Here is a 27,861-nt window from a genome sequence, read left to right as displayed (position 1 = left end):
ATATTCAAAACAGTTCACAGACTGAAAATAAAAACTGATCAACATTATATGAAAAACTGATAAAATACACTCCATTGAATGTGCAAAAGAAGAACTGACTTAATCATTTACTTAATTGGTTAATTTGTTCATCTTTTTCATTAAAGAAATATTGATGAAAGAGGTGAACAAATGGAATTTCTTATAAAATTGTAATTTGCACCTTTAAAAACAAAATTGAATTATTTACGCAACAAATAATTTTTACGACTTCAATTCTTCTATTGAGTAACTGTCCTTCTCTTTTTGTGTTTGGAGAATATTAGTTATATATAGACAGATATAAAAGATGTTTTTACTAGTTGATTAAATTAATTTTGTGTACAGTTAATAGAATAATTTTGGACAATGTTCTATAAATTGTACTGTCAGTTTTTTGATGTATAAATAATTTTTTGCATCTATTTAGGAAAAAATAAAAATGCCCATTTTAAAATTTAGGAATTTATTTTGAAGTATGGATGGAATTTTTAAAATGTTAAAATTATTAAATTAATTTTAATGTGTTTTAGGACTATTGTTTGAAAAATTTAATGCAAAAATGATAGGGTCATGGAAAATCTATATATGTTATGCTATTTATTAATAATGAGAAATGTTAAATAAATGAAAAATCGAATTTCAGTGAAGAGAAACAGCGTTTCTTTTAGGAGTGAAAAAAACTTATTTTTTTTTTTGTATCATTAAATTTATACTGTTGTTTTTCTTGATCATATATTAAATAAATGAACAAAAGTTGAATTTGCAAATAGATTATAATGATATTCATAAAAATAAGCAATAATTTATTATAATTAAACTTTTCTATTTTATTAATTTAGACAGTACTGTTTTCTTCATTTATTTTATTTTAAAGATACAAGTTTATTAAAATATATTTCGTAATTATTAATGAAATGTATTATTTTTAGTACAATTAGAGAAGCTAACTTGAAAATGATGACAAGTTTCTCTAACAGAAGAAAACTTAAATTTTTACAATGTACTTTAAATATTTAAGGTAAAAAGTAATAAAATATATTCATAGTTGATGAAATGCAATATTTCATTAATGTATTGGCTACAAAGTACATTACTTTTTCCAATATTAACAATTAATTCAAAATTTGATTTTTTTTCCATAAAGATAGGCAAATATACATTAAATAACTTTTGTATAGATGAATTTTACATTTTTTAAAAACAACATACTCTGTTAAAATAGATTTTTTAGTTAATATCACTTTTCAACATTAAATTTCAAAAATACACAGTTTAAATTTGGAAAGCTTATACATCTACAAGATATTTTTTGTACATTAACCAAATTCATTTTGAATAAATTTAATCAATATTACAGAGTAATAATGATAGACTAATTTTTAATCTTATAAAACTGTATGAACTTGAAGAAAATGATAAATTTCATCAACATAGTAATAAATTTTTTATCATTTTTTATCTTAATAATAATTAAAATTTTAGTTTGTATTTATCTTTACTAACTGAGTTTAATTTTGTCTTCAATTTAATCTTTAAGAGTATGATTAAGCAATAGGTAGTTAAATGTCTTGAAAGGAAGATTTAAAAGCTATCAATGTAAATGGTATATTTTATTCAATAGTTAATAGCAAAAATTAAAAGTATGTGTGTTCAAAATGAGAATATCCATTATTAAAATTAATTAAAATTGTTTTGAATGAACTTATTATATGAATAAATTGAATTTAATGGAAATTCAAAATGTTTTTAAAATAATTGAAAACTGGAGAATTGTAGTATCCAAGATAAAACTAAACTAGAAAAGTAATAAGACTCTAAATTATCATATTTTATGGCAAATAAGATGCACCTCCATTTCAGTGCAGAATATTTAGGATAAAGTATTTAGTATATTTAAATTATCTGGTGCCTTTGGCACTCGACCCTAATTTTTTTTTACTCTATTCTGGTTAAAAAAGTAAAATTAGAAATGCACACTTTCATTTATCAGAGAAAAAAAGAAGATTAAAGAAGTCATTTACAGTTAAAGTATTATTCTATATGAAAACATGCAAAATCTGCTTAGCTGTAGCAAATAGTTAATAATAATGTTTTTAATTAAACAATAACATTTTTATTCAAGAGTTAGTTTAGGTAGAGGTTACTATAGCCTACTGAAGGTCTTTTGGGAAATTCATTAGCCTGTGGGAGATTGCAGTTTTACATGTAAGGCAAAGGTTTTTTATGGACAAAAATTGCATCTTATATGTTATAAAATATGGTAATTGAAAATTTTTATAATAAACATTAAATAAGCATTGTAAATGTAGATATATCTTCAAAGAATTTGTAAAATAAAATATATTCTAATATTTATAAAGAAATTAAATGTATAATGTTTAATTAGTTGCTGAAGAAATGTTCATTATTTATATAAAATATATTTAATATGGTTTAATCAAAAACATGAATTAGAATTATCAGTTTTTAAATAAAATTTAAAATTAGTAAAATAATTAGTGTATTATTTTATATGAAAAATTTATTAGAAACTATAAAATTATGTAATCTTCTTAATTTGAAACCATGTCTGTCTTTCTATTTTATACTGCACTTCATTGTGTGATATAAACAAAATATGTAATTTAATGTTAAAAATAACCTAGAATTTTTGAAAGACAAAATATCTAGAAAAAATTGTAGATATTTTGTCAAAGCTTATATTTTTGAAATAATAATAATGTTTTGGTATGATGTTTGAAAATAATAAGAATGTTGTGTGTTGACAATTATGGAGAGACGAGAAATGTTTTGTGTTGTGTTTCTATATTGTTTAAATTATCTTTGATTCTCTGATCATTTAGTTTGAATTGATTAGTTTCTATTTAAAACATTAATTAAAACATGCCAGGATGAAATTAATACATTACAAATTTTTAATGCACAGAACTATCATGAAAGTGTGTTCTTTAATTCAAACATCCTTTTGCACACTTCGGAGACAAATAGTCCTGTGTCTCTAACATTCTGTGCATCAAAAATTTGTAATGTATTAATTTTGTCCTGGCAAGTTTTAATTATTTTTAATTAATGTTTAAATGTAAATTAATTTATATGATTGTGCTGTAGCTTGGGAATATTTTATTACTGTTTTTACATATTGAGGTGGAGAAAGTAGTCTATAAAGGAAGATTGACTCTGCTGTAAAGACTGTTTGTTCCTGAAGTGTGTAAAAGGATGTTCAAATTAAAGAAGACACTTTTGCAATACTTCTGTGCATTAAAAATTTTTAATTATTAATTTCTTTTGTTTAATTTATGAAACTAAATTTGGCAGTTAGGTAACAACAAAATTTTTGCTATTGTTGTTGTTTGAATATTAAATTATATAAGTGGATGATCGGTTAATGAACAAATCGGATAACGAACACTTTCACAAAAGATTTTTATGTTCGGACAATGAACACCTCACAGTTCAATCTTATCTAAGGAAGATACTGTATAATCAAGAAGACTCAAGCAGTTAAAGGAGTAACAAAAATCACATCTGAGAAATAAAGAATATTGAAGAGCTCATAATGGAACCTGAAACTGATCTGATGACAGAACACCAAGAAACTCGGCAAAATATATTTTCTTCTGAAAAAGAGGATTAATGCCGATATCTGCTCTTAAACATCTTTTGAAGAAGTGGGAGGATATCAGAACAATAGTCTTAGAATGGCATCTAAACCAGGTTGAGGTTAATAGGCTTGGGGATCTTTACAATTACAATGCTATTAATTACTTCTGAAATATCCTAAAGAAAGAAAAGCAATCGACATTAGACAGATTCTTTAACCCCACAAACGGAAAAAACATGACTAATAAAAATGCAAGACTGTGTATATAGGTACTTTTATTATTACATATAAATAAATGTAGTAAGAAAGTATATATTTTTTATTTTTTGGGTCTCCAGAACAAATTAATCAAATTTCCCATAAAAACCAATGGTAAATCGATAATCAGTTAATGAACAATTCAGATAGTGAACAAAGTCTTGGAACGGATTATGCTCATTAACCAATCGCCCACTATATAACAAAAAATATATAATAAAAGATATATAATAATAAAAAATATGCCTTTATTAATCACAGAAAGTAATAATTCTAATATAATAGTTATGAATACATTTATATCTAAATATTAACAATTATTATTGTTTAATAAATATAAATACGACTTTACAAAGGTAAAACTTTGCATTTTGTCCTTCCTTTCGCTTTACCTGTTTTACATGTTTTTGTGGAGGCAGTAGCCTCAAAAGAAAGGTTGCCTCCGAAACTTTATGAATGTTTTAAAGACTGCTGATGGTGTGAACGGCGGAAAGGAAAGACAAAATGCAAAGTTTTACTTTTGTAAAGTCGTATTTATTAAATGTGAATAACGCCGGCCATGTGCTTGTATTAATTTTTTATTTATTATTGTTGTTGTTGTTGTTGTTTATTAACTTTATTAGCACAAAGGGAAAATTCTTATGCCCAGAGGCAGGGTACTTACAGACAATACAACAAATAATCCTGTTTACAAACATTAGTCCTTCAATATCAACAATTAACATTTAAGTTGTGAGAACTTTATAGTTGTTATATTTGTTTGGGCTGAAATTTGAAAGTTTATTAGTGTTCTTTAATTTAATATTTTTCATTTAGCATATTTATTTTCTCAATTCTTACACAATGAAGCACATCAGTATATGCAGTTTGATGCAAAGGAAAGCAATGTCAAACAAACTGTCAAATGAAAAAAATTAAATAATTTCCATGATTAGTTTTACATTGTTGTTTTATTTATTTTATTCCAATCAGATGTTTTGATTAGTTTAATCAATGCTTTTATATAATTTCAAAAATTCTTATAATCTCATTCACTCTAAACTTTATTCTACTCAGTTTATTTATAATTGAATGCTTTATATCCATTATTAAATTTTTTCAGAATTCTTAATTTGGCCAATCTTAGAAACTCTGGATTAATTTTTCAATAGTTTTTATAATTATCACTTTAATTCATAAATTACATTTTCTTCTATATAGATATTTGCTTTGTATGAAATCAAGTTTTCAGTATATTTTTAATTGTAATTATTATATGATATACAGTAAAACTTGGTTGTAATGTGCACAAAGGAAATAAGTGCATTTGTTCATTGTAATTGTTACTTATCCATTTTTAGTGGTTTACTGTATATTATTAACAGCGGATATAGTAGCAGTCTATGACTACTGTATATGTAACTTATACTTTTTATCAAAGCCTCTTTATTTATTTATTTAACTCAATACAATAAAATTTTAAAATAAAACAAAGAAACTTTCTAGCTCTTTTACTGTCATTCAAAATATTATGCTATTTCCCCCTTTTCTTAAAAAAATAACCATTATCACTATCTGGCTTTTTAATACAATTGTAATATCTGTGATTAGTAAAATTCACTTATTGTCATTTCATAAATGATACTATTATAGTAATAGATTAATGCGGGAATAGACAATAAATAAAAATTCATCCATTGCAAATTTTTGTTGTATTCATAATATAACTAAATGCAGTAGACAAGATACAGTATAGTATATATAATATTAAAAAATTATCTACTTATATAAGCCATTGATCCCACTGTTTGTATATCTGTCACGGAATGCCTAGAACATGCACTAGGGAGCATCTGTAGCGATGATTTTCATCTATTATTTAAATTAATGGTATAATTTATTTATTAATAGTATATATTATTATTTTTATTTGTAATAGGAATTTATTATTTATACCATGGAATGACTGCTGCTGCTAGAATGCCCACTAGGGGGCATCTCGGGCTACTAGTTATATATATTAGATGTACAGTAGAGTCCCATACAATGCACAAATAAAGCAAACAACAACCCTTGAATTTTGTCGATCAGAGGTATATGTTTTTTCTCAACTTATAGGTCAAGGTTTAAACTTCATAAATCATGTGATAATGCAGGTTTCGATAACGCGATTTCCTGTAATGCATCTCCTGCATTGTACAGGACTATACTGTACTATTAAATATTAAAGCAGCATACTTGATATTATTTTTAAAAAACTTATATACTTGAATTAATTACATTTCATTATCTTTCACTAGTAAATTCTAATGTTGATGATTTACACTTTCACATTTTTCAATCTATTTTTTAATTCTCAAATGATTTCAATTTTTTTATGAATTGAGAGGCACTTTCATTAGATAATATGTTTATTGTGAAAGAAGACTGAAAATGGAAGGAAAAATATAAAAATTTTTAGAAGGGAGTTATAGAAGGGATTATATTTTGGCAACTCGACAGTATGCTTAGGCAATAATGATTTTTCTACTCATGTGACAAAAATACTATACAGGACAAATAGTTGCTCTTTATAGCTCTGAAATAAACTTGTTATAACAATGAATATTTACATGAAAATATGTCCCAACTGAAAACAAAATGAAGATTTGCTCAGAATAACCATGAACTTGTAATTGGACTCATTACAATCAGGTTCAATTTTACTTTGATTTTTATTTTAACTTTGTTTTTCTAATATTTTAGTTAGTGATGGGACGATACCAAAGTTTCTCTTGATTTTGATTCTTTTGAAAACTTTCTAAAGTTTATTTTAGTTTTAGAAAAATTAATAATTTGGATTATGAGCACGGTATATTTGTTAATTAATAAACATCAGGCTTAAGAATGGAAAATGATTGGGAAATGCAGAATCAATGTTTCGAAAGAAACATGAAAAATCTCCATTTATATGTGGGTACACATGCTTTTACTGTGTACTATAAAATAAATTTGTAATCTTATTTCAGATAAAGTTAATATTGCAACACTATCCCAAAGAAGTTGCAGCTAATTCCCTTTTACTCAACAAACTATCCCATCATGTCATGTAGGGTCACTATCTTTGGAAACTGCTTCATTGGCCAACACAATGACCGGGAGGAAGGTAAATGAGAATATGCACTTTTTTCATGCTTCTCGCAATGGGCATGTCTTGTAAATGATTTAACTCCATCATATTTAATACTAAATGAGGTTTGGCAAATGATGCAGAGCCAAACAAATATCATCATCACAAGTTAACCAATTTTTGAATTCATTCAAGCCACAAATATCTAGACAGACTCATCTTAAAAAATTAATTTTTAAAACTCAAAACAGCATCAAACTTATCAATTATTTTTACTCAGAATCACATGAATTGCATTTGAAAATTTAATGTATTAAAGGATCATCTGTGAATCATAACAAACACTTTCATAATTACAATAATGATTATTATAAGTGAACATTTTATTATTATTATTATTATAAGTGAACATACTAAATATTTAAAATAGTTTTATATTTTTAAATTAAAACATAATTTTACTTACATTTTAAAGTAGTTTGCTGACCACCATCTTTGATTTGAAACTAGATAGCCCGATAGTTCAATTAATGTTAACTCAATTATAATTAAAATTTTTAAAAAACCAGCAAATTTATGAAATGAAATAATTAAATAATAGAAATTAAAGAAATAATCAAATTTAAATTTATTTTAATTTTTTAGTAATCTTTTGTGCAAAACAACTCTAAAACAATTTCTAAACTTATGTCATAAAAGAAAAAAAGAGTTGCAATTAATTTAAAAAATTGTAATTAAGGATTCAAGATTGCAGGAAAAATTATTAAAAATAATAATTAAAACTCTGGCCTTTACACCAAAACTAAAAATAAAAATCAAATCAATTGAAAATTAAAACAATGTTTTTAAAAACCATATTAAAGTTATTTTGAAATTTCAAATTGTAAATCAAATTAATTTTTATATTTATGTTATTTATGACATTTTGCTTTTAATATATAGACAAGATATACAGATAGAATATACAGTAGATATAGAATACAATTTGCCAGTCAAGCTGGCCCAATGCCAACCAGATGGAAACCCTAAAGTCACTCTATCTCATCTAAAATGGGGACAGTTAATACTGACCAAGTGCAATCTCTCATCACTGACTATACAAAAGAAAAGTCTACCATGACAGATGTCACCTCATGTATGGTGTGTTATGTACTGTCTGCTTGTCGACGTGAAAGTTTCCAATAAACTAATATTTAATTGTTAATATCTTAATTTTTAAAATTTTTAATCTTTGACTGAAACAAATAATTATATTTCTTATAAAATACGGAAGAATTATTTTTAAGAATCAGAAATCGTGACAAGATTTTTCTCTATTCTGATTCCAATATTTGGAAAATGCCGAATTTTTCCAATTTCTTATTCTGATTCTGATTAATCCTCTTATCACTAATTTTAATATTGCTTTTAGTTCAAATGAATTCCTATTTTATTGTCAAATAAAGCACAAAATTTGATTTTGAATAGTTAGACTGAGTTTTTCCCAGTATAGTAATTAATTTAATTTAGAAGTATTTATTTTTATTATTTTAATTTCTTAGATTTTATTTCATAATTTTGTTATAATTAAATATATTATTTAATACAAAAAAAGGATAAAATATTAGTTGAAATGTTGATGGAATTAATCATTATCTCACATTTTTTACAGAGTAATTTGAATTGAGTTTTTTTTTTTTTTTAAATAAACAGTTGTCATGTTCTTTAAATTTGTTAATAAATGTTAATGTTTTTATTTACTATACTAAAGTACACTTTAACAACATAATTATTTTTTTAAATTCCTACTATTAGTTCACACTCTCCCTATATATATTTATATATCTTGTTCAAATTTTCAATCATTAATAAAATACTTTTTATTCATCCACTCATTTTTTTAAACTTGTAGTGGATGACACTTGATGTTAATACAGTTTTTTTCAAATATTAATTCATTAATTAAATTTAATTAATTAATTTTAGTTTTATATGGGAGAAAAAAATTTCTCTTATATAAGATATTTAGCATATGTATATACATATTTATATTAATTGTAATTATTTAATAAAAAGTAACTAGAATAAAATTTTTCTTTGTTGACCTAAGTAGGAATTGAAGTTAAAAAAATTTTTTTTATATTGTTTTTAAGTACAATAATTATAAAAAGCTTCTAAATTTAAAAAATTAATTGCTGTCACAACAAACTACATTGATGATAGATAATTTAGTTTTACAATTTACCACTAATGTTAAATGAAAATGTTAATCAAATATGTCTTGTAACTGATAAATTGATGGAATATTGTAAGAATGGAAATCATAGAAGTAGAAATTTTAAGGCAATTATTTGTTTAAATAATTTTGATCTTATATAATTTTGTAAGACATTCTGATAAAACTGTTTTGTGTATATAGTTTGTATTTTTTTATAGAGAATTTAATAAGTGATCAAAAACACCTTAGAATTTGTATTTTGTGATTTTGTTCTTATCCTACATCATGTCATACACAGAATATGTATAGTTAATTTGTTGATTAAAATTTAACTTTTTTGTTTATAAATAGGGCTAAATAAATTCTGAACATAAAATACTGTTTCACAGAATTATAACTTTTTGAAGATAATTTTTAAATTATGGAAAAAATTGTTTAGCCATATTTATATATGTATATACATTTATTTTAATTATAATAATGTTATATATTTTATCTATTAAATATATAAATTAAATAAATAAAATATATAATAATTGTGAATTAAATTATAATTTTATGTAAAACATATGACAACTTAATATATCTACTATATAAAGCTGAAAAAATGGGCAGTCTCTTTCTTTCTGTCACGGTTATACCAAAAACGGCCACTAAGAGCACCCCTAGCTATTATTTAAATTAACAATATAAATTATTTTATATTTTTACAGTATAATAATATTCAGTATATTATTATTTTTATTTGTAATTTAGTATGCCCCGATGCCTGCATCGGACTTTTCGACTTGTATTAGATGAAAGTGATTTATACTATATGCTCAAATATCATCTGAAATTAGTTGGCATGTATTAAATGAAACAGAACTCTTAAGATTTTGCATGTTGAAACTAAGACTGTTGTTTGTATCTGTTATATAATAACTGTTAATAAAAACTTACTTTATATTTTAACTGAAAATATTTCATTTTTTATGATTATTATTAATTAAATAAGTAAAATTTGTCATACAAAAATGTAGGATAGTTTTTTATATTGCATAGATTTTAAATACTATATTGTAATTATTTTTTCTTTTCTTTTTTGATAGGTCATGAAATGAAAGAGTGTATTGGATTACCTAAAGAGAAAACTGGAGAGGTAAATCGAGTGTTAATTATAGAAATTTTTTCCCTCTCCTTTTTTAAAATTACATTTTACTTTTTAGTAATAATTAAGTCTGAAGTAATTAATTAATGCATCGTTTGAAATTTTTCAAAATTTTTGAAAGTTTTTGGAATTTAGGATATTTTACATTAGTATAATGTTTATAAATAAATATTTTTATAGAATAAATCTTTATTATATAGCATCTAAATATCTGAAAAATTCTAATAATCAGTTTATTTTATAACATATTCTGAAAAATTTTCAATTCTTTACACTAGCTTGTCATGATTTAATTTTATTTCAGTATGGCCAGTAAAATAAATTAGAATAAAAAGTAAATAAAATAAATTTTGTTTGTGGTTAAATATATTACTCAAGTAACAAGAAAGTTTGAATATCTGATATCGCCAATCTCTTTCCATGTTAGAATGTTGTATATAGAGAATGATGATGGACTTTGAGATTAATGTCTTCAGGACCTCTGTATCTATTCTTCTGATGTAAAGCTCTCAGTTTATTACATTTCATTTTTTTTCTCTTTATGCACCTGAAATTACATAAATTGATTTTCTAGACTTTATATTAAAATTTTATTATACAGATTCTGGCCTTAGGTCCTTTATACCGGTCCAAGCCCAGGACTACAGCCTTGGCTTTCTCCCTCTCATACTGGTTATACACTATGGCAACACTTGATATTAAATATATTGCATTAAATATCATTTCAAATTACAAATCAAAACTTTTTAAGATTTTTTCGTTTGTATATAATTATTTATGCACTGCATCAATTTACAATGCATTAAATGCTTGAAAATGATTGCAGACATTTTCTGTATTCATCTTGTACAATAGAAACATTCACATAATTTAATTTTAATTGTTTGGCTTAGGAAACACTAGAAATTATTGTATTTTTCCAAATTATGCCAGAAACTAGGATCTTTTAAAGTAAGCATGAAAAATGTCCAAATTGTGTGGCACCAAAAGGTAGCAAGTAGAAAATGAGGGATGAGCAACTAGATTGAATTCTGTTAGCCATTTTACCAATTTTTCTCATTTAAATTGGCAGTGTTACCTCTAGCATTGTGTAATATAATATTTCCTTTCTTTAAAATTTTTATCACAATATAGGTACAGTACATATACATAAGTATGAATTTCTATGCAGTTGTTATCACCTACATTTATGCCCTTTTTTTGTTAAAATTTATTTTTTAAAACTATAGTTATAAAATTTTCTTATATACATTGGTCTAGCAGTGTAAATTTTATACTAAATGAAGTCACACTAAAGGTATTCCTGTACTTCAAATTTCTGGAATTTTGTACTTCAAGTACAGTACATGTTAGCTGTTGTTAAAGATGGTACGGCAAAATCCAGCAGTCAGGCAACACTGAATGAATTACTATTAATTAATAAATAATAATAATAATAATAATCTTCAAATTTTACATTTTTGATTGTTTTTATATGTTACTTTAATGTGAAAGTTAATTAAACTCAATGACTTCCCTGAAGGGATATTCTATAGATCTATTCTTGAAATTTAAAAGGCAGTATTCAATTACTTGAGAATCATAGTAAAAAAGGACTTCATCAGGGTATTCCAATGATACAAGCTATATATTGAAAGGAAAGGAAAGATATTAAAAATTTAAATCAATAACATTTTTCTATATAAAACAAGCAATTATTTATTGTGATGTCATCACATTGCCATGCTGCAATTTTTAATCATCTTTTAATTTAAAAAAAAAAATTGTGTGATTTTTGGTTCAGACCAGAAGTTTGTGTATGGTTAGTTGGGGCCACAGTCCCCTAAGCTTTCCACATCTGGTCTTAATTTTCATCTATCCAACTTCTTTCTAATGAAAGACAGACACAGATGGACAACATTGGGAATGTATAGATCTGCAGTTTGAAAATTGCAGTCCAAAAAATACATTTTTTTATTGAATTATTCTCAGAGCCTTCCAGGTACACTGTATGTTTTATTAGAAATTGATTTGTATAAAATATTGAATATATCAATTCCAATTTTCCAAGAATGATATTTTTTTATAAGAATTATTTTTCTAATTTACATTATCAGTTATATATTTTTATGATGCATTATTACAAAAATATCAACAAATATTTATCTAACAAAACTAGTTACCAATGAATGGAATTGAATTTTAATGGAACTGATTTTTATGATAAAACCAAGATTAAGAGTTAGTGACAATGACATACTAGCCACTGAGATAACTGAGAACTGGACTAATTACTGCATGTTTACCAATTGATTTTTAAGAACACTAAAGCTTTTTTCAAAAATTAGCTTAGCATTCTTCAAATATCCCATCATGGTGCAGTAATTAGTTCAGTTAGGAGTTAGTTTGGAAAATGGTATATGTTTAAAACATTATCTTTAATTATATTAAAACATTATTTTAGAATGATGAATGTGGAATTTTATTTTAATTCTAAGTTAGATCCTAAACTTTTAGTTTAGGATGTTTTGATATAAACTAATAATCATTCTAAAATATAAGCTTATCATTAATAATTATTATTATTATTTATCATGATAAATATATTTATAATTTATAATAAATGTAGCTGATAGTAAAATATAAAGATTAAATTATACCTTACTCTATTAATGACTACAATAAATTGTTTTAGTTTGATGAATTAGAAAAGCCAATTGCACCAGAAACTGAATTTATTTTTATTCGTCTTACTGTATTACGAGAATATTTAACAAGAGAACTGAGAATGCCAAATCTTCCTTTTGAATATGACTTTGAGGTGAGAATCTTAAATAAAATTATTTAAAATTAATTTAATTACCTGATTATTTATTAAATAGAACATTCTTAACATAAATATTTATATATAGAGAGCTGTGGATGATTGGGTATTCATGTGTTTTTTTGTTGGAAATGATTTTTTACCACATCTCCCTTCATTAGAAATCAGGTAATATTAAATATTAATTTTTCATGTTGCTGTAACATTAGTAAATTATAAAATGTAATACAGAGTAGATTGGAATTGTTTTACTTGTTATGTTAATATGAAACTGTCATCATGAATAAGAAATATGATTTTTAATGATAACTTTTGCTTTAGTGATTTATATCTTAACTATGACCAGGATTTTATATATATATATATTAATTGCACAATACACAATAAATTATTTTAATAAACTAAATTTTATCAACAAGCTATATCAGCTATATTTTTAATATTTTACAAATAAATATATAAATTATTAATTTAAAAAAAAAATTATATTAGTTGTTTAATATTATTTACATTTTTTCACTTTTACTATGTACTGTGATATTTTCATTTCATAGTTTTTTGTTTTTATTTTAAAGTTTAATAATTGTTCTTTGTTAATTTGTTTTTATATTTATGAAGTGTGTTTGAAAAGTAAAGATGGCTAGTATCATTCAAAACATTTTATTTGACCAAATGTCCACTACATTTTATTTACTGGTACACGCATTATTTTTCTACATAACTGCTGCCTTTGTCCAAACATTTTTTCAATCTGGGTATTAGGTTCTGTATACCAATCATAGAATTCTGCCACTTGCTGCCAGAACCACATTTTAATTTAATTTTTGATCTCATCATAAAGGAATTGTTGTTCTGCAAGATTTTCTTTAGATAGAGAAATAAGTGGAAGTCACTGGGAGCAAGGTCTGGACTGTATGGTGGCTGGTCGAAACTTCCCACTTGAATTGTTTGAGAAGCATTTTGGTGACAGTTGCTATGTGAGCCCAAGCATTGTCATGAAGCAGGTGGAAACCAGTTGTCAACATTCCCCTTTGTTTGTTTTGAATGGCTCATCAAAGGCATTGCAAAGTTTGGCAATATGCAGCTGTATTAATTGTGGTGATGGGATGCATGAAGTCAGTCAGAAGAATGCTTTTTCTGTCCCAGAATCACCCATCACAATGTGATAGAGAAACTCATGTCCTGCATGTGCGTAGTGTGTGAGGAAGTCGAATGCAAAACCCATGTATTCCATTTTGTATTCATCCATTAATATTTTGGGTACCCAGCACCAGTGGCATAGCGAACATAACTGGTGCCCGGGGCACGACACTTTATTGGAGCCCCTCCCCCTCCAGAAACACAAATAGTTTGTCTTGGGGTCCATTTGGGTGCCACTCTGCGAGTGGCACCCGGTGCATGATACACCCCCTTGCCCCCCTTGCTACGCCACTGCCCAGCACACACACAATTTCCTATAACCTAATGTTACAGTCACAGTTTCATGCAGCATGGACTATCTGGAATGATTTCATGCAATTCTCTTAATGTAAGATGCTAATTTGCACGAATTGTTTTTTCAATTCTTTGAAGAAGTTCATCAGAGAGCACAGGTGGCCTACCACTTCAGTGTTTGTTCATCATGAACATCAGTCCTGCCTCCAAAGAATGCACAGTACCACTTTCTTACATTTTGTCAATTCATAATGTTCCCATAAGCGGAAAAATTTGTTTGTGGATATTTATTGGGCACTCACCTTTTGCATTGAGAAAATGTGACAGAGCACACTTCACATTTAGCAGGATTCTGCAGCACAGCCATTGTAAACACATGCTACTCAAATCAGACTCAGCATAGCAATGATAAACAACTGTAAAAAGAGTGTGAAAGGTTCAAGGTCAAATCAACTGTTGTCGATATGCACACTAAAATATTAGCTTTCTACTTATTTATGCAATGTATCTTTACTTTTCGGACACACTACATATTATAATAATATTTAAGTTTCTGAAAATTCAAATGTTATTTTATTATATTGAAATCTTTAGAGAAGGAGCTATTGACAGGCTTGTGTCACTTTACAAAGATACAGTTTATAAAACAGGGGTAAGTTTTGATAACAATTCATTAGTTTTTCTTCCATTTATTATATTTTAATCAAATATTTTGCTTAAATTTTTATATATAATATATTATTCAAATGTTATTTCACAAATGTCATTTAAAATATTAATTAAACTAGAATAAATAAGACAAATAAAGTTGCCTTATATTTACAGGGTGGCTAATATATTTTAAATTAGTTTACATATATTTATTAAATTAATTTGCATATGATAATTTATAAAAGAGAATATTGTTAAATAAAGGCATTTTTTTATTGTCTCCAATTTGTTTTATTGTCCTCGAATAGACAGTGGCAATTGATTCATATTATGACAAGATTTGTCATATTAAATACCGTATTTACTCTCATATAAGACGACCTCTCATATAGGATGAGGTGTGATTTTAAAGATCAAAATAAAGAAAATTAGATTTATTAATACAATTCTAATTTCATTTTGTTTAATCAGAAGTAAAATACCAAATGAACATAAATGCACACATTGTCCTGCAAAAATTACTGGCATTTTAAACTTTAAGGAAAAATCTTGTAAAATCAACAACATAATTTGTTCATATAAAGCTGGACAATTGGAAACCTTTTTTGTCAATTTTTAACAGTTGAATCCACTTTCTGTTGATTACACTTATGAGTTTCTCTAAATTCTGATTTTCAAATAATCATCTGTTTACACATGGGAATAGATTAAAACTTATATCAGGCTCCTGTATGATTTTGGAATTTCAATCTGGAATTCAATCCAATTCATCTTTACTCTTGACAATATACAAGAACAATTCAAATGACCCAGATAAAATACTTATGTTTTTAAATACAAGAGGGTAAGCATCCGGTAAAAAATGCAAATACGTGGTTCACAAAAATTATTTGCAAAAATGCAAAGAATCTTTCGCTCATGCATATAGGACAACCTACGAATTTGAAGCTGTGATAAAAGAATAAAAACCTCATCTTATATGTGAGTAAATATAGTATATGTAAACTAATTTAAAATATTAATTAAACATTTGAAAATTGTCTTTAGTAGTAATTATTATAGTTATACATTGATATACAATAGTTATATACAATTAATATATCTATAAATAATAATTCTTAAATTTTATATATATATATAGTTTTTATAGAACATATTACATGAAATGTTGTCACATGTGAAAATAATAATAGAAATAGCAGTAGCATCTTAATTTGAAACATTTATCCTCAAAATCTCAAAACTAACATTTTTTAATTTGCTTTACAAGTCACCATCAGCTAACATTGAAAAATAATTTAAAAATTGAATGCATTGTAAACATTTGAAAAGACAGTTACAACTGATATAAATATAAAGTGAACAAATACTTGTGGTTATTTTATTTATATTTACTTATTCTCACCTAATTATATTCACTGTTCTTGTTTTATTGTTATCATTGTCAATGTAAAGTCAGTAGTTTATGTAACATTGAGATGTTTTGTAAACAAATTTAGATGATTTAGTCATCAAGCTTGATTCACTTGTTTATCTCCTGATAATGTGCTTGATTATTCAAAAGTACTAGAGAGACTATTATTTAATTTAAATGAGCTTCAATAAAGCAGATTTTTGTTGTTATTTGAATAATTTGAAGTTGTTTTCATCATTTATTTGAATAGTATCAATTTATTTTTTATTCTTTAGTGTATGTTTTCTATATTTATAGCTAATTTCATCTTATTTGTAATTTTGTCAATTAGAATATGATAAAATTCAGGGTCTTTAATAACTTAACAGTTTAATATTTAGAAATAAACTCTTTATATTTATAATTTAATAGCTTAAGTATTAATTTTCTTAATCAAGTACTGAAAAATATATTTATATTATGTTGAAGTAAGAAATGACTGAAATATTGAGTAAAAGTATTTTGAATAATTGAACCATATACAAAAGAGTAATTTTTGTTAAAGTATTTCCTTTTTAATTTGTAAATGTTTGTTGTTGGCAGAAATAAGTTGTGTAGCTATACACAACATATAATGTATTTTGTAACTGTATTATTTTATAACACCATTTTGAAATTACATATAATTATAAAAGTTTGTAATCAGTTATATTTTCATACTGCTAATGTTTTATTGATTAAAAAATATTCACTAATGATTAAGTTTTAATAATTGATATTGTAATGGTTTCATCATATAAATGAAAAAATGTAATTAGATTATAGGATATTGAAATGTTTACAATTTATCTGTTGAGAGATTTATTTTAAGTATTTATAATAGTACTTCTGTATATTTATTTCATTAAAATATTATCATTATGTAGATGATACAGATCACTCGTTTCAAACTGTGGTATTGTTATTGCAAGTAGTATTCTCCAAAGATTTTTTAATACAGTAAGATCCCACTTAACACTGATTCGATATAATGTGGTCTGCTTGAAAGCCTAAAACAAGCTCAAAATTTATGCCGATTCAAATTATCACGACATTTCAATGATTTGTATATAATACAATTATTTACAAATACGAACCAATCAGCAAAAGGTGGCAATTCGTCATAGCACTGTACTTCTCTTAAATCTGTTTGTTTTGTGCAATTTTGGAAAAAATATATCAAGAATGCCATAGGAAATATCGACTTCGCTTGGCAAGAATTAACTGATAAATGCATGAACAAAGTGTGGAAGAAGTTATGGCTGAAGGTATCCAAGAATTCTGAATGAGAAAAGCCTATCACTGTATTGTTAAGTTGACCAAATTGTCAACCTAACCTATACAGCAGGACTGGGAAGACAGCCGAGTGGCAGCCTACCACTCTGGGTGACCCGGGATTAAATCCAGACGAGTCAAGAAATTCCCAGGAATTTTTCAGATATGGTGAGTCCCATTCCTCACCACCTGGCCGCCCCATTGGGGGCCTGACTGAACCCATAATGGGCTTGCTAAAAGAGGCCCTCTTAGTGCCCACAGGACGGAAAGAGTTAAAAAAAAAAAAAAAAAAAAAATGGAAAAGCAGGACTAGATGTAGACAAGCAGGTAGAGTGCAACTTATAATGACAAGTAAGTACTTGAGTTACTGCAGGGTTTGTGGTGAGAGCCTTACCAACAGCGACCTTCAAGAACTGGCAGAAAAAGGAATTCATGTAGAACTGGAAAATAGTAATTCTGAAAACAAAGAACCCAAAAAATTTCTCCACAGATTTCCTTAGTAAAAGTTTGATAATGATAACAGAAAAAATTGATCAAATTGTAGTGAATGATCTAGATTTTAAAAGGAGTACAAAAGCAAAACGAAATGTTTTGGATGTGATCGTCTGCTACCAACATTTGCTTAAGGAAAGAAAAAACAAAATTAAACAAAAATTTCAGAAAAACCAGGACCTTCATCACAAAAAAGGAACTTTACATTTCTGTGTGCATATGTTATTTAACATATATTATTATGCAAATTAATATAAAAATAACTTAAAATTAAAGTAAAATCTGTTTATTTTTGGTCACATGTTTCCCTATTTACTCTATGTTAAAATGACCTCGTTTAATGCTGTTTCGTTTAGTGCTTTGTTATCTAGAAACATATCCCCCGCATTAAGTGGAGTCTTACTGTATTGTGTTAGCATATTAGTATTTATAAAAGGATTTCTAGCACAATGTCAAAAAAGTAGTGACAATTATGCATTTTAGTACTCTCATTAAAATATCGAATCTACAGAATTTGATGTGTTAAAATTGTAATTAAAAAATAATTTTTCCTTGTACTAATATCATTTTTTTACAATTAGGGATTTTTAACAAACAGTGGTGAAGTAAATCTCAGTAGAGTGCAACTTATAATGACAAGTAAGTATATAAATATAGATAGATATTTTAAAACTTACCATATTTTATGGCATATAAGAAGTGACTTCTGTCACAAAAAAAGGCTCAAAAATTACCATGTGTCTTATATTGCAAAGTTGCAATCTTTCATAGGCTAATGAATTTCCTAAATGGCCTTTGGCAGGCTATAGTTAACCTCTAACAGGTGTAATATAACAAAGAATTTTACCCCAACATTTCAGTCAGTGTTATTGCTTAGTAATCATAGTAAAAAATAAATTCTTTTTCTAGATCTTGGTGAAGTTGAAGATGAAATATTTAAGAAAAGACAACAAACAGAAGTAGGTTAATTTTTAACATTTGTTATGTCATTATTATAATTAAATTTAGTTTAATTACTTCACTTTAATACAGAAACAAATATATAATATAATAAAATAAAATCTCATAACAGATGGCAGCACACACAATTTTAATCTTTTTGCCAGGACAGTTATGCAACTCATTGCTGAATTTTTTACATATTTTCTCCAAAATTCTTCAAGTACAGTTTTACCCCTTTTCAATGATTGATGTCTATATCAACGGTGGGCAACCCCAGGCCCATGGGCCGTAGCTGGCCCACGAAAAGTTTCTATCCGGCCTGTGAGAACTTTAATAGATTATTAAATTGGAAAAATAACTATTAATTGGTATTTTTCCAATTCTTTGTAATTTTTCGAAAATGATAAGAGAAATAAATGTAGTAATTAATTTTTTATTTATTTATTTTATATTTGCAGACTAAAACATTACAGGTCACAAGAAGGCGTCAATTAACTACTACGGCCTGCGAAAGAAACATAAAATTTATTCTGGCCTATGTTATAAAAAAGGTTGCCCACCCTTGGTCTATATTATAGCCTATTCCAAAAAAGGCAATCAAATATTAATACTTTTTGGCCAATAACTATAACATCCACATTGCTAAAAATCTTTGAGCTGTATATATTTCATTATAACCAAAAATCTATTATCTCAAGACTGTTGCCTGTAAATACATTCAGGGTTCCTACACATCTGGGAAGTCAGGGATTTTCATTAGTGTTCATAAAAAGTCATGGAATGTTAGGGAATTTGTTAAAAATTGTCAAAAAGTCAGCAAATTTGCTTCCTTGGCACACACAATGATAAATAATTTGAATGGTAATATTTATCATTTTTCATTTTAATAAGTTTGATTGCATAACAAAACTCTTCCTGATTTTTCTTCCTGTTTATTAATATTTTATAAAGTTCAGGAAATTTATTAAGAGATAAATTTAATAAATATATACTTCTGTACATGGATTATATAGAATTTGTTAATGAATAATAAAAAATAATTGTTTTTTTCTTTTTTTCAAAGCCATATAGATTTATGGTAATGGATTAATAACAGAATTCTAATAATACATTTTAATTTTAATAATTCAGCAATTATAAGAAAAATATTAATACTGTCTATTGGCATTATTATTTTTTACTTGAAATATTACTACAAATACTTTTGACAAATTATAGATTGTCTTCTTCAGGCATAGAATAATGGAATCTTAATGGAACCTTACAATTTATAATATATGTTAATGTGTTCCAAACAGCAAATTAATATATATTTCTATATATAGAAGCTCTATATAGATAAGATAGTTAAACAATTAACCATTCAGTGGAGAATGTTATGGCGACATTGTCAAACCAAGTCATTGAAAACTGTTTCAGATCAATTTTTTTTATTAATTTCTAATTCATTGTTGACTGTCATTTCTCAATATGGACATTAACAGCCCCATCACTTTTGAATAAAGTAGATTTAGCTTTATCTAAAGTTTATTTATTGATTAATGAACTGAGTAATTTACTTGCCACTAGTTTCAGTAACTTGGAAAGGGCTAGACTAGAATTGCCTAAATTCAATGAGAGAATTGTATATTTTGAAATGCATTTTATTTTTCAAATATTTTAATGGAATACTTGTCCTAGATAATATATACTTGTGTGTTCCCATTGCTAAATCTGCAATTAATCTTGTTTATATACAGTTAGCATGACATTTCCTGTTGATTTTATTTTTTTAGAATTCTTGATAATATGAGCAATAATGGATATATTTTACATATAGACTTTAAGAATTATGAGTATTTGTAAACAATGAATATATAATTTTATATGATGTAAGACTTTTTTGTTTTTATTATTTTTAGGCTTTTTTAATATTTTGTGCAATCTACATTTTAAGTTATATTTTAAAAACATGTATTTTAAATTATTGCTTATTTCTACACATAGTATTCTTGTAAATTTACCTTGTATTTTAATATGTTCTGTATTTATTCATTACACTGTAGTAATACTTGTTTTTTATATGTTGTAACACAGTGGTTCTCAACCTTTTTTACCCATGGACCTCTTTTCCTCTTAATTTTTTTTGTGGACCCCCATAGACATGGCATAGAAAAAAAAACCTTATATTTATCACTAATAAAAAAAGAAAGGAAAACTTTTAGAAATGTCACTGTCAAGTGACCTGACGCTGATGGTATAAGATTCTCCTAACAAACCCCGGCTTTATAATCTCTCTTTGACCTTTGTCAATGAGATATATATGTCATATACATATTCAATTTTTAAATAATTTATATTTTAACCCTTATGCAAGAAATGAGTAATAAAGAAATTGACAATATATATACTGTAGAAATTTAATTCTCAGTAAAACAATTTTTCTGAAGTAAAATTACCCTATAGACCAGGGGTGGCCAACAAGTCGATCGCGATCGACCGGTCGATCGCCAAGCCAATTTTGGTCGATCGCAAGCGATGTCTTGACTTAATGTATTATATTTGTAACCGAACGCAACTGTATGCATGCAGTTATGACTCGACTCATAAGCAGTGAGTGCACTTCGTACTGAAACACAGTGTATAAACATAGTATGTATTTCACACTCCCCCTCCCCACTTAGACTATGCCTATGACAACAAGTTGATCGCGACACATTTTTACGATAAAAAGTAGATCTTATGTGCACAAAAGTTGGCCACCCCTGCTATAGACCACTAAAATATCACCGTGAACACCCAATTCGGTATTTTTTTTCCTGTGGTCCCCCAGTAATGTTACATGGACCCCTGTTGAGAACCACTGTTGTAACGTATAATATTTTTATTATTTGTATTTTTATATAATTTTAAAGGGGTGTTGTAATGTTAATTGGGGGTGGTACTTCTTGCTCATGGCATTATCTTTTTAATAAATACAAAGTTCAACGTCACCTGAACACCAAGGTGAAATCAGCACTTCTTCTGGAGCCTGTTACCAGTGTGTTTCATGAAATTACAGAGTTATCACAAATGCTTTTGAACTTTAAAACCATTCTTCTTCAGGTGAAATCCAATGGAACGCTTCAAAATGGATCATGAATATTCCAAAAAAAAAAAAAAAAAGACAAATCAAATGCCTGTTTCACAGAATCCATTGAGACAGGCATGCACATTCATGTGTGGATAGTGGTAATTAAGGGTCGGCATCTATGAGGGCCTGCCAGGCTACCGATAGATTAAGCTCCTCCTTCCAGTTGACACAGGTGATCTTGTGGCTAGCTCTGTGAATGGCTATGGCTTCCAGCCATTTATGATGCTCCTGGTGGGGTGTACTGATGAGGATCTCAGCCTTGTCAAACTCTGCCTTGATGTCTGGATCTGATGCATACATGGCAAGGGCAGTAGTGAGTCACCCATGCTGAAGATCTGCTCGGTGTTCTCTTATTCAGGTATTTAAAGACCATTTGGTGAAACCAATATATATCAGGTCCTTGTCCCATGTGTTGTCTTTAAGCGGGAAGTAGACACTGGGAAGTCTGTTACAATCTGGAGTGTCTTTTCCATTTCGGAGGATGTTGAAGATCGTTGGACATCTCCTGGATGCTATCTGCATATGATGTAAGTTTGTTGGCAATCTGTGTACACCGCCTTAATATATGGGTTAAATGTGATCGGGACACATGTTAGACCATTAGGATCAATGCTGGCCCTTGCATTCGTGGTGGGTATACGTTGCAAGCAGTGATGCTGCTCAATTAAACGGTGCATTAGATATCTTTTTAATAAATAAATTAATTAATTAACTTTCATATATAAATCATATCTGATGAGTACATCTTAAGGAATATTGATTTTTTTCAATTTATTATTATTTACTAAAAAATAAAAATTACTGTAGAAATTGATGTATTAATGAGGCACTTAATGATAATTTAATGTAATGTAAAATATTTTATAAATTTATTAAATTCATAATCAGAAACAATTAAGCTAACATATTTTAATAAGAAAGAAAATAACTATACAAATTGAAAATCATTAAAATTTTAGAAAATGTATAGTGATATAAATTGATAGTTGATAGCCTAAAAAATTATTGAATGTTAAAAGATCACTTATAGAACAATTACTGTAAAAAGTGATGTAGTAAGATAATTTTTAAAAAATGATTACAGTAACCAAATATAAATATGCTTGAATTTGTGTGTGTGAAACTGTTTGTAATAATAATTATAGAATTTCTTCGCATAAAAATTTTAAATTAAGATTTGTTAATTGTACTTTTTAGGAAATGTTTCGAGCAAGAAGAAAACAAGAAAATAAAAGAAAAAAACTGGTAAACTTATGCTTATAATTCTTAGTTTGTAATATGAAGTTGATTTTGTTATAAATTTTTTAGAAATTAATTACAGTTTATAAAAAAATTTAACATATATTTTTTTTTCTTTTCTTTGAAAATTATTAATTAAAACTTTCAGTATTACATTGAATGTTTTAGTAAAAATTCTTTTGTGGAAAAATTTATTTGCTTGCTACTATTTTTTAGCTAGTTCTTTATGATGATCAACTCAAAGTTATAAAGTGAAGTTCAGTAATGTTAAAACAAGTTTTTAAGGAGTACAGGTGGCAATTTGTAACAATGGAACCTGATGATGATTTGTTGAATAAAAAAATGATCTGTTGGACATTTTAAATACTTCTTTTAGCATTACTGGCCTTAATTTTTTAGATATGTGTTCAAAGAATTTGATTCAGATGATATATCATTTATTGAACATGAACCGGCCTTCATCCTTCATAATACAAATAAATATTCTTGTTTTTAAAACTGCTAACTGTTTTCTGTTTAAGCTATTTTTGTTTTCTTTGATATTTATAGATAGATAGATACCAGCTTCCACATATATATTATGTACATTTATTTATTCATTATATTTTTTTAAATTACTACTTGTTAACAGTTAAATAATAACAAATGTCAAATATATTATTATAGATGCAGGATCGTCCTTCTTGGACACCTCAAGGACAGTTTGCACCAAATGTATGTAAAATTAAATTGTACTTAATATTAAAAATTATATGTGGTTTTAGAAATGAAATAATAATTATAATTTTTTAGCCTATTAATAAATCTCCCTTGCCAATTCAAAATGCTCGTCAAGAAGCATATAAAATGAGAGTACAAGGTATGCAATATAATCAATATTCAACTGATAGTCAAGGAAGTAGTTTGGATAACAAAGATGCTGCAAAAGCTCTAAAAGAAATGTTAAAATCGGTAAGTTTTCAATTGGCTATAGTTACTTTATATTACTTTACTAGATATAATTTTTTAAAAAATAATATAGGACGAGCCAGATGATAGCAAAAAGTCTGATGATAGTTTATCTACATCTAAAGGCGTAAAGAGGAAAAAACCAGATGATGATAGTGATGAAGAGGAAGTACCTTACGATCCCGTAAGGTAAGCATTAGTCTAGTTTTTTAAGTAATTCATATAAAGAATGTCAGTTCCATAAATAGAATATACATTTAAAATTGGATCTGATGTGTATTTCAGAGTCAAGATTTGATTGTCTTTTTAATGTATAAATCTTATTAAATTGTAAATTAAAAGTTTTGTGCTTAAAACTTAATTTAGCCACGATTCTGAAATGTAAAGATTTAATGCAAAAATTAATCTCAAAATTGAAATTTTGATGAAAATATGTAATATGTTTGGATTTAAAAATATAAATTCCAATTAAGAAAAACACATGATTTGATTTTTTTAGTTATTGTGTTGAAATTGTTTAACATTATCTTGGAAATTTTTAAAATAATATTGGATATGTCAAATTTATGGTTTTAAAATATATCAATATAAACTTTTTGCAATAAACAGCTTTAATAACAGACTAATGTTTTAAATGAATTTAACTGACCATCATTAGGTGAATCAAACCATACAATTAAAAATAATGTATCAATATATATAGAATGTGTAAAGAAGAACACACATTCATGAATTCAAAAATAAGAACAAACCATCTCTAAAATTATATAGGATAATACAGAATTTTAAATTAAATTCATATAAAAATATAAGACAAAAAATTTTTTAACAAGAACAAAGCTAAACCTAATCAGCATTAATGAGCATAGACTCACCATATGTTCTGTTTTTCCTTTCACCACTTCAAATACTGACATCCATAGCTTAGAAATATTCTCAGCATCATAAAAATTGATTTCTCCTGCCTAACAAACTTGTATATTTCTTGCATCTCCAAAGTTTTGTCCTTGTGTCATGTACAGTACCAAATGCAGGGCTTAAAGTGACTCTCTTTTTTAGCTTTTTTTCATAGCTCCTCTCTTTTTTAGCTTTTTCTGAGAAAAACGCACTTTTTTTAGCTTTTTTCACTTCCCATGTGAAATTTTTTTTCGTAAATGCGCTCAGGAGCGAAATAGCAACCAGCACTTCCCCGTATGCCTTATGGACCATGCGCGACATGTTAAGGCACTGTTGTATACACATGTAGTGTACTGCATTTATATAGACTAACAAAACGAGGAGCTTCCCAAAGCTTGATACTCTGCACATGCTGTAGGAATTTGCACGTGGGTTCTTCTTGCTTGTATCCTTGTGAAATACCAATCTCCACAGCACTTCGATATAATCACGCTGCATTAAGTCAAGTACACTTCTAGTTTGAGTTAAGAGTGATTTTTATACAGCATTATTTTTAGCATTTGTATTTATTTAAGTGCAGTGGACAAAAGAAAGAAATAGATTTTATTTAATACTAACAGTAGAAACTCATGTTTTAGCAACGGAAAATCGTATAGAACCCAATACTTTCTGAAGTAAGTTGCTAAGCAAACTTCTTCCCAACCGCCTGCTATTCTTTAGCTTAAACGATGACATTTACTCGTTTTTGACTACCGTAGAAAAACCGAAAAAATAATTGTTGAGCGATAATAAATTTGATTTCTACTGTTATTATTAAATAAAACGTTGTAGGACACTCGTTTCAAAGCTTGTATCTTTCTAGCACTCTGTAAAATTAAAGATCGAGCGAATCTCGTGCCAGGAAATACAAGATTTTAAACTAATATCCTAAATATTAATAACTTCTGTAGAGACAATCTTTAGACAAAGACAAAAGTTTGGTTTTAAGTGGGTGCTTATATATTTGGCATGCACCATGGTTTTCTGCATTCTAACGGTGTCCTTCATTTTCCATTTCGACAAACTATAAAACTCTTCATGCACGTGCGCATTCGAACAGCTGCGGTCAATCCGGCACCAAATTAAAAAATTAATTTGTAAATATTTAGCATCGAAAAACTGCTATTTTCACTTTAATCTAGCTTTACGATATGCTTTTAGTCGAACTCAGTCAAAAAATTAATTTAATTATAATTTATTGAAGATTTTAATATTTTAATATTAGAAAGTAATTAGCATAAATTACATGGTGTCATGTCTCATCTTCGCTCCCGTTCAAGTTTATTGTTCTATACACGCGCCAATGTTTGTTTTTACTTCTGCTGGGGTTTTATTTCAACCTCGACCATTTGGTTACGCAAAGTGGGGAGACGGGCATCATGTGATCGCATACCTGACTTTTTACAAGTTTCCTTACCTCGAAAGAAACATATTTTTTCTTGATTTTAATTATTATTAATTAACTTTTTTGATGGATTCTTATATCTTTGTATTATCTAAAGTTGCAGATATAGATGCGTAAAACTTTATTTAAAAAATTGTTTTTCTTATATTTTAAAATTCAAAAATAAATTAAATATCGGAAATGCTAAACTATAAGTACAGTGTGTTTTACATTATCATTGCGAACAGATACAGCCAATTATTTTATAAACGTATTTATTATTTCAATTTTTATAAATTATTTAATTTGATGCAACGTAATCAATTAATTACTGTGGCGTGTTAACATGGGCGTAGCCAGGAAAGGGCATGGGTGGGCACCCCCCCAGTTAACCTGGTGCCCCTCCCCAGAAAATTACAGCCTGGCCCCCATGCAGTTAACTTGGTGCCCTTCCCCAGAAAATTACAGCTTCTACTAGGCCCCCATAACAACACGTTAATTAATATGGAGGCAAGACTCGATTCAATTACTTTTTCATTTCAGACATTAATTACAGTGTTATTTTAATGTAATTTTATACATAATGTATGTTTATTATAATTAATAAATCTATATAGGAATAATATCTGTGTCTAATAAAACAAAGCGATTATAAAAATGAAAAGTGTGCGTTCCATCTCGATCTTTTGTAAGCGAAATTTTATGATTTTAATTTTTAAAAAATGAGATTTTCATTTATAATTTCTGTAATTTGATCTATAAGAGCAAAAAACTAAACTTATCAAATATCAACTCTCTGTGAATAATTTCATCATTTACTTATTAAAGTCAGATTTGTTAAATTTCATGGGATTGTATTATTTTTCAACTTGAGGGTAGTAGAAAGCTTTGTATATTT

General features: G+C 26.9%; 1 protein-coding gene across 1 annotated transcript in view; it reads left to right on the top strand.

Moving 5' to 3' along the window:
* The window catches only part of Rat1 (5'-3' exoribonuclease 2 Rat1), a 97,052-nt gene that overhangs the window by 28,597 nt on the left and 40,594 nt on the right, over window positions 1-27,861 (top strand). Inside the window, exons 10-19 of the mRNA XM_067263905.1 lie at window positions 10,257-10,306; window positions 12,990-13,115; window positions 13,207-13,286; window positions 15,147-15,204; window positions 18,984-19,041; window positions 19,312-19,361; window positions 23,654-23,701; window positions 24,362-24,409; window positions 24,488-24,646; window positions 24,717-24,832. Of these exons, the coding sequence (XP_067120006.1) occupies window positions 10,257-10,306; window positions 12,990-13,115; window positions 13,207-13,286; window positions 15,147-15,204; window positions 18,984-19,041; window positions 19,312-19,361; window positions 23,654-23,701; window positions 24,362-24,409; window positions 24,488-24,646; window positions 24,717-24,832 (793 nt within the window). The remainder of the gene's footprint in view (window positions 1-10,256; window positions 10,307-12,989; window positions 13,116-13,206; window positions 13,287-15,146; window positions 15,205-18,983; window positions 19,042-19,311; window positions 19,362-23,653; window positions 23,702-24,361; window positions 24,410-24,487; window positions 24,647-24,716; window positions 24,833-27,861) is intronic.

Source organism: Centruroides vittatus, unplaced genomic scaffold (assembly GCF_030686945.1).
Source record: "Centruroides vittatus isolate TY-2023 unplaced genomic scaffold, ASM3068694v2 contig_18, whole genome shotgun sequence".
NCBI lineage: Eukaryota > Metazoa > Arthropoda > Arachnida > Scorpiones > Buthidae > Centruroides > Centruroides vittatus.
The sequence above is the reverse complement of the archived record's forward strand: the minus strand, read 5'-3'. Positions and strand labels throughout refer to the sequence as shown.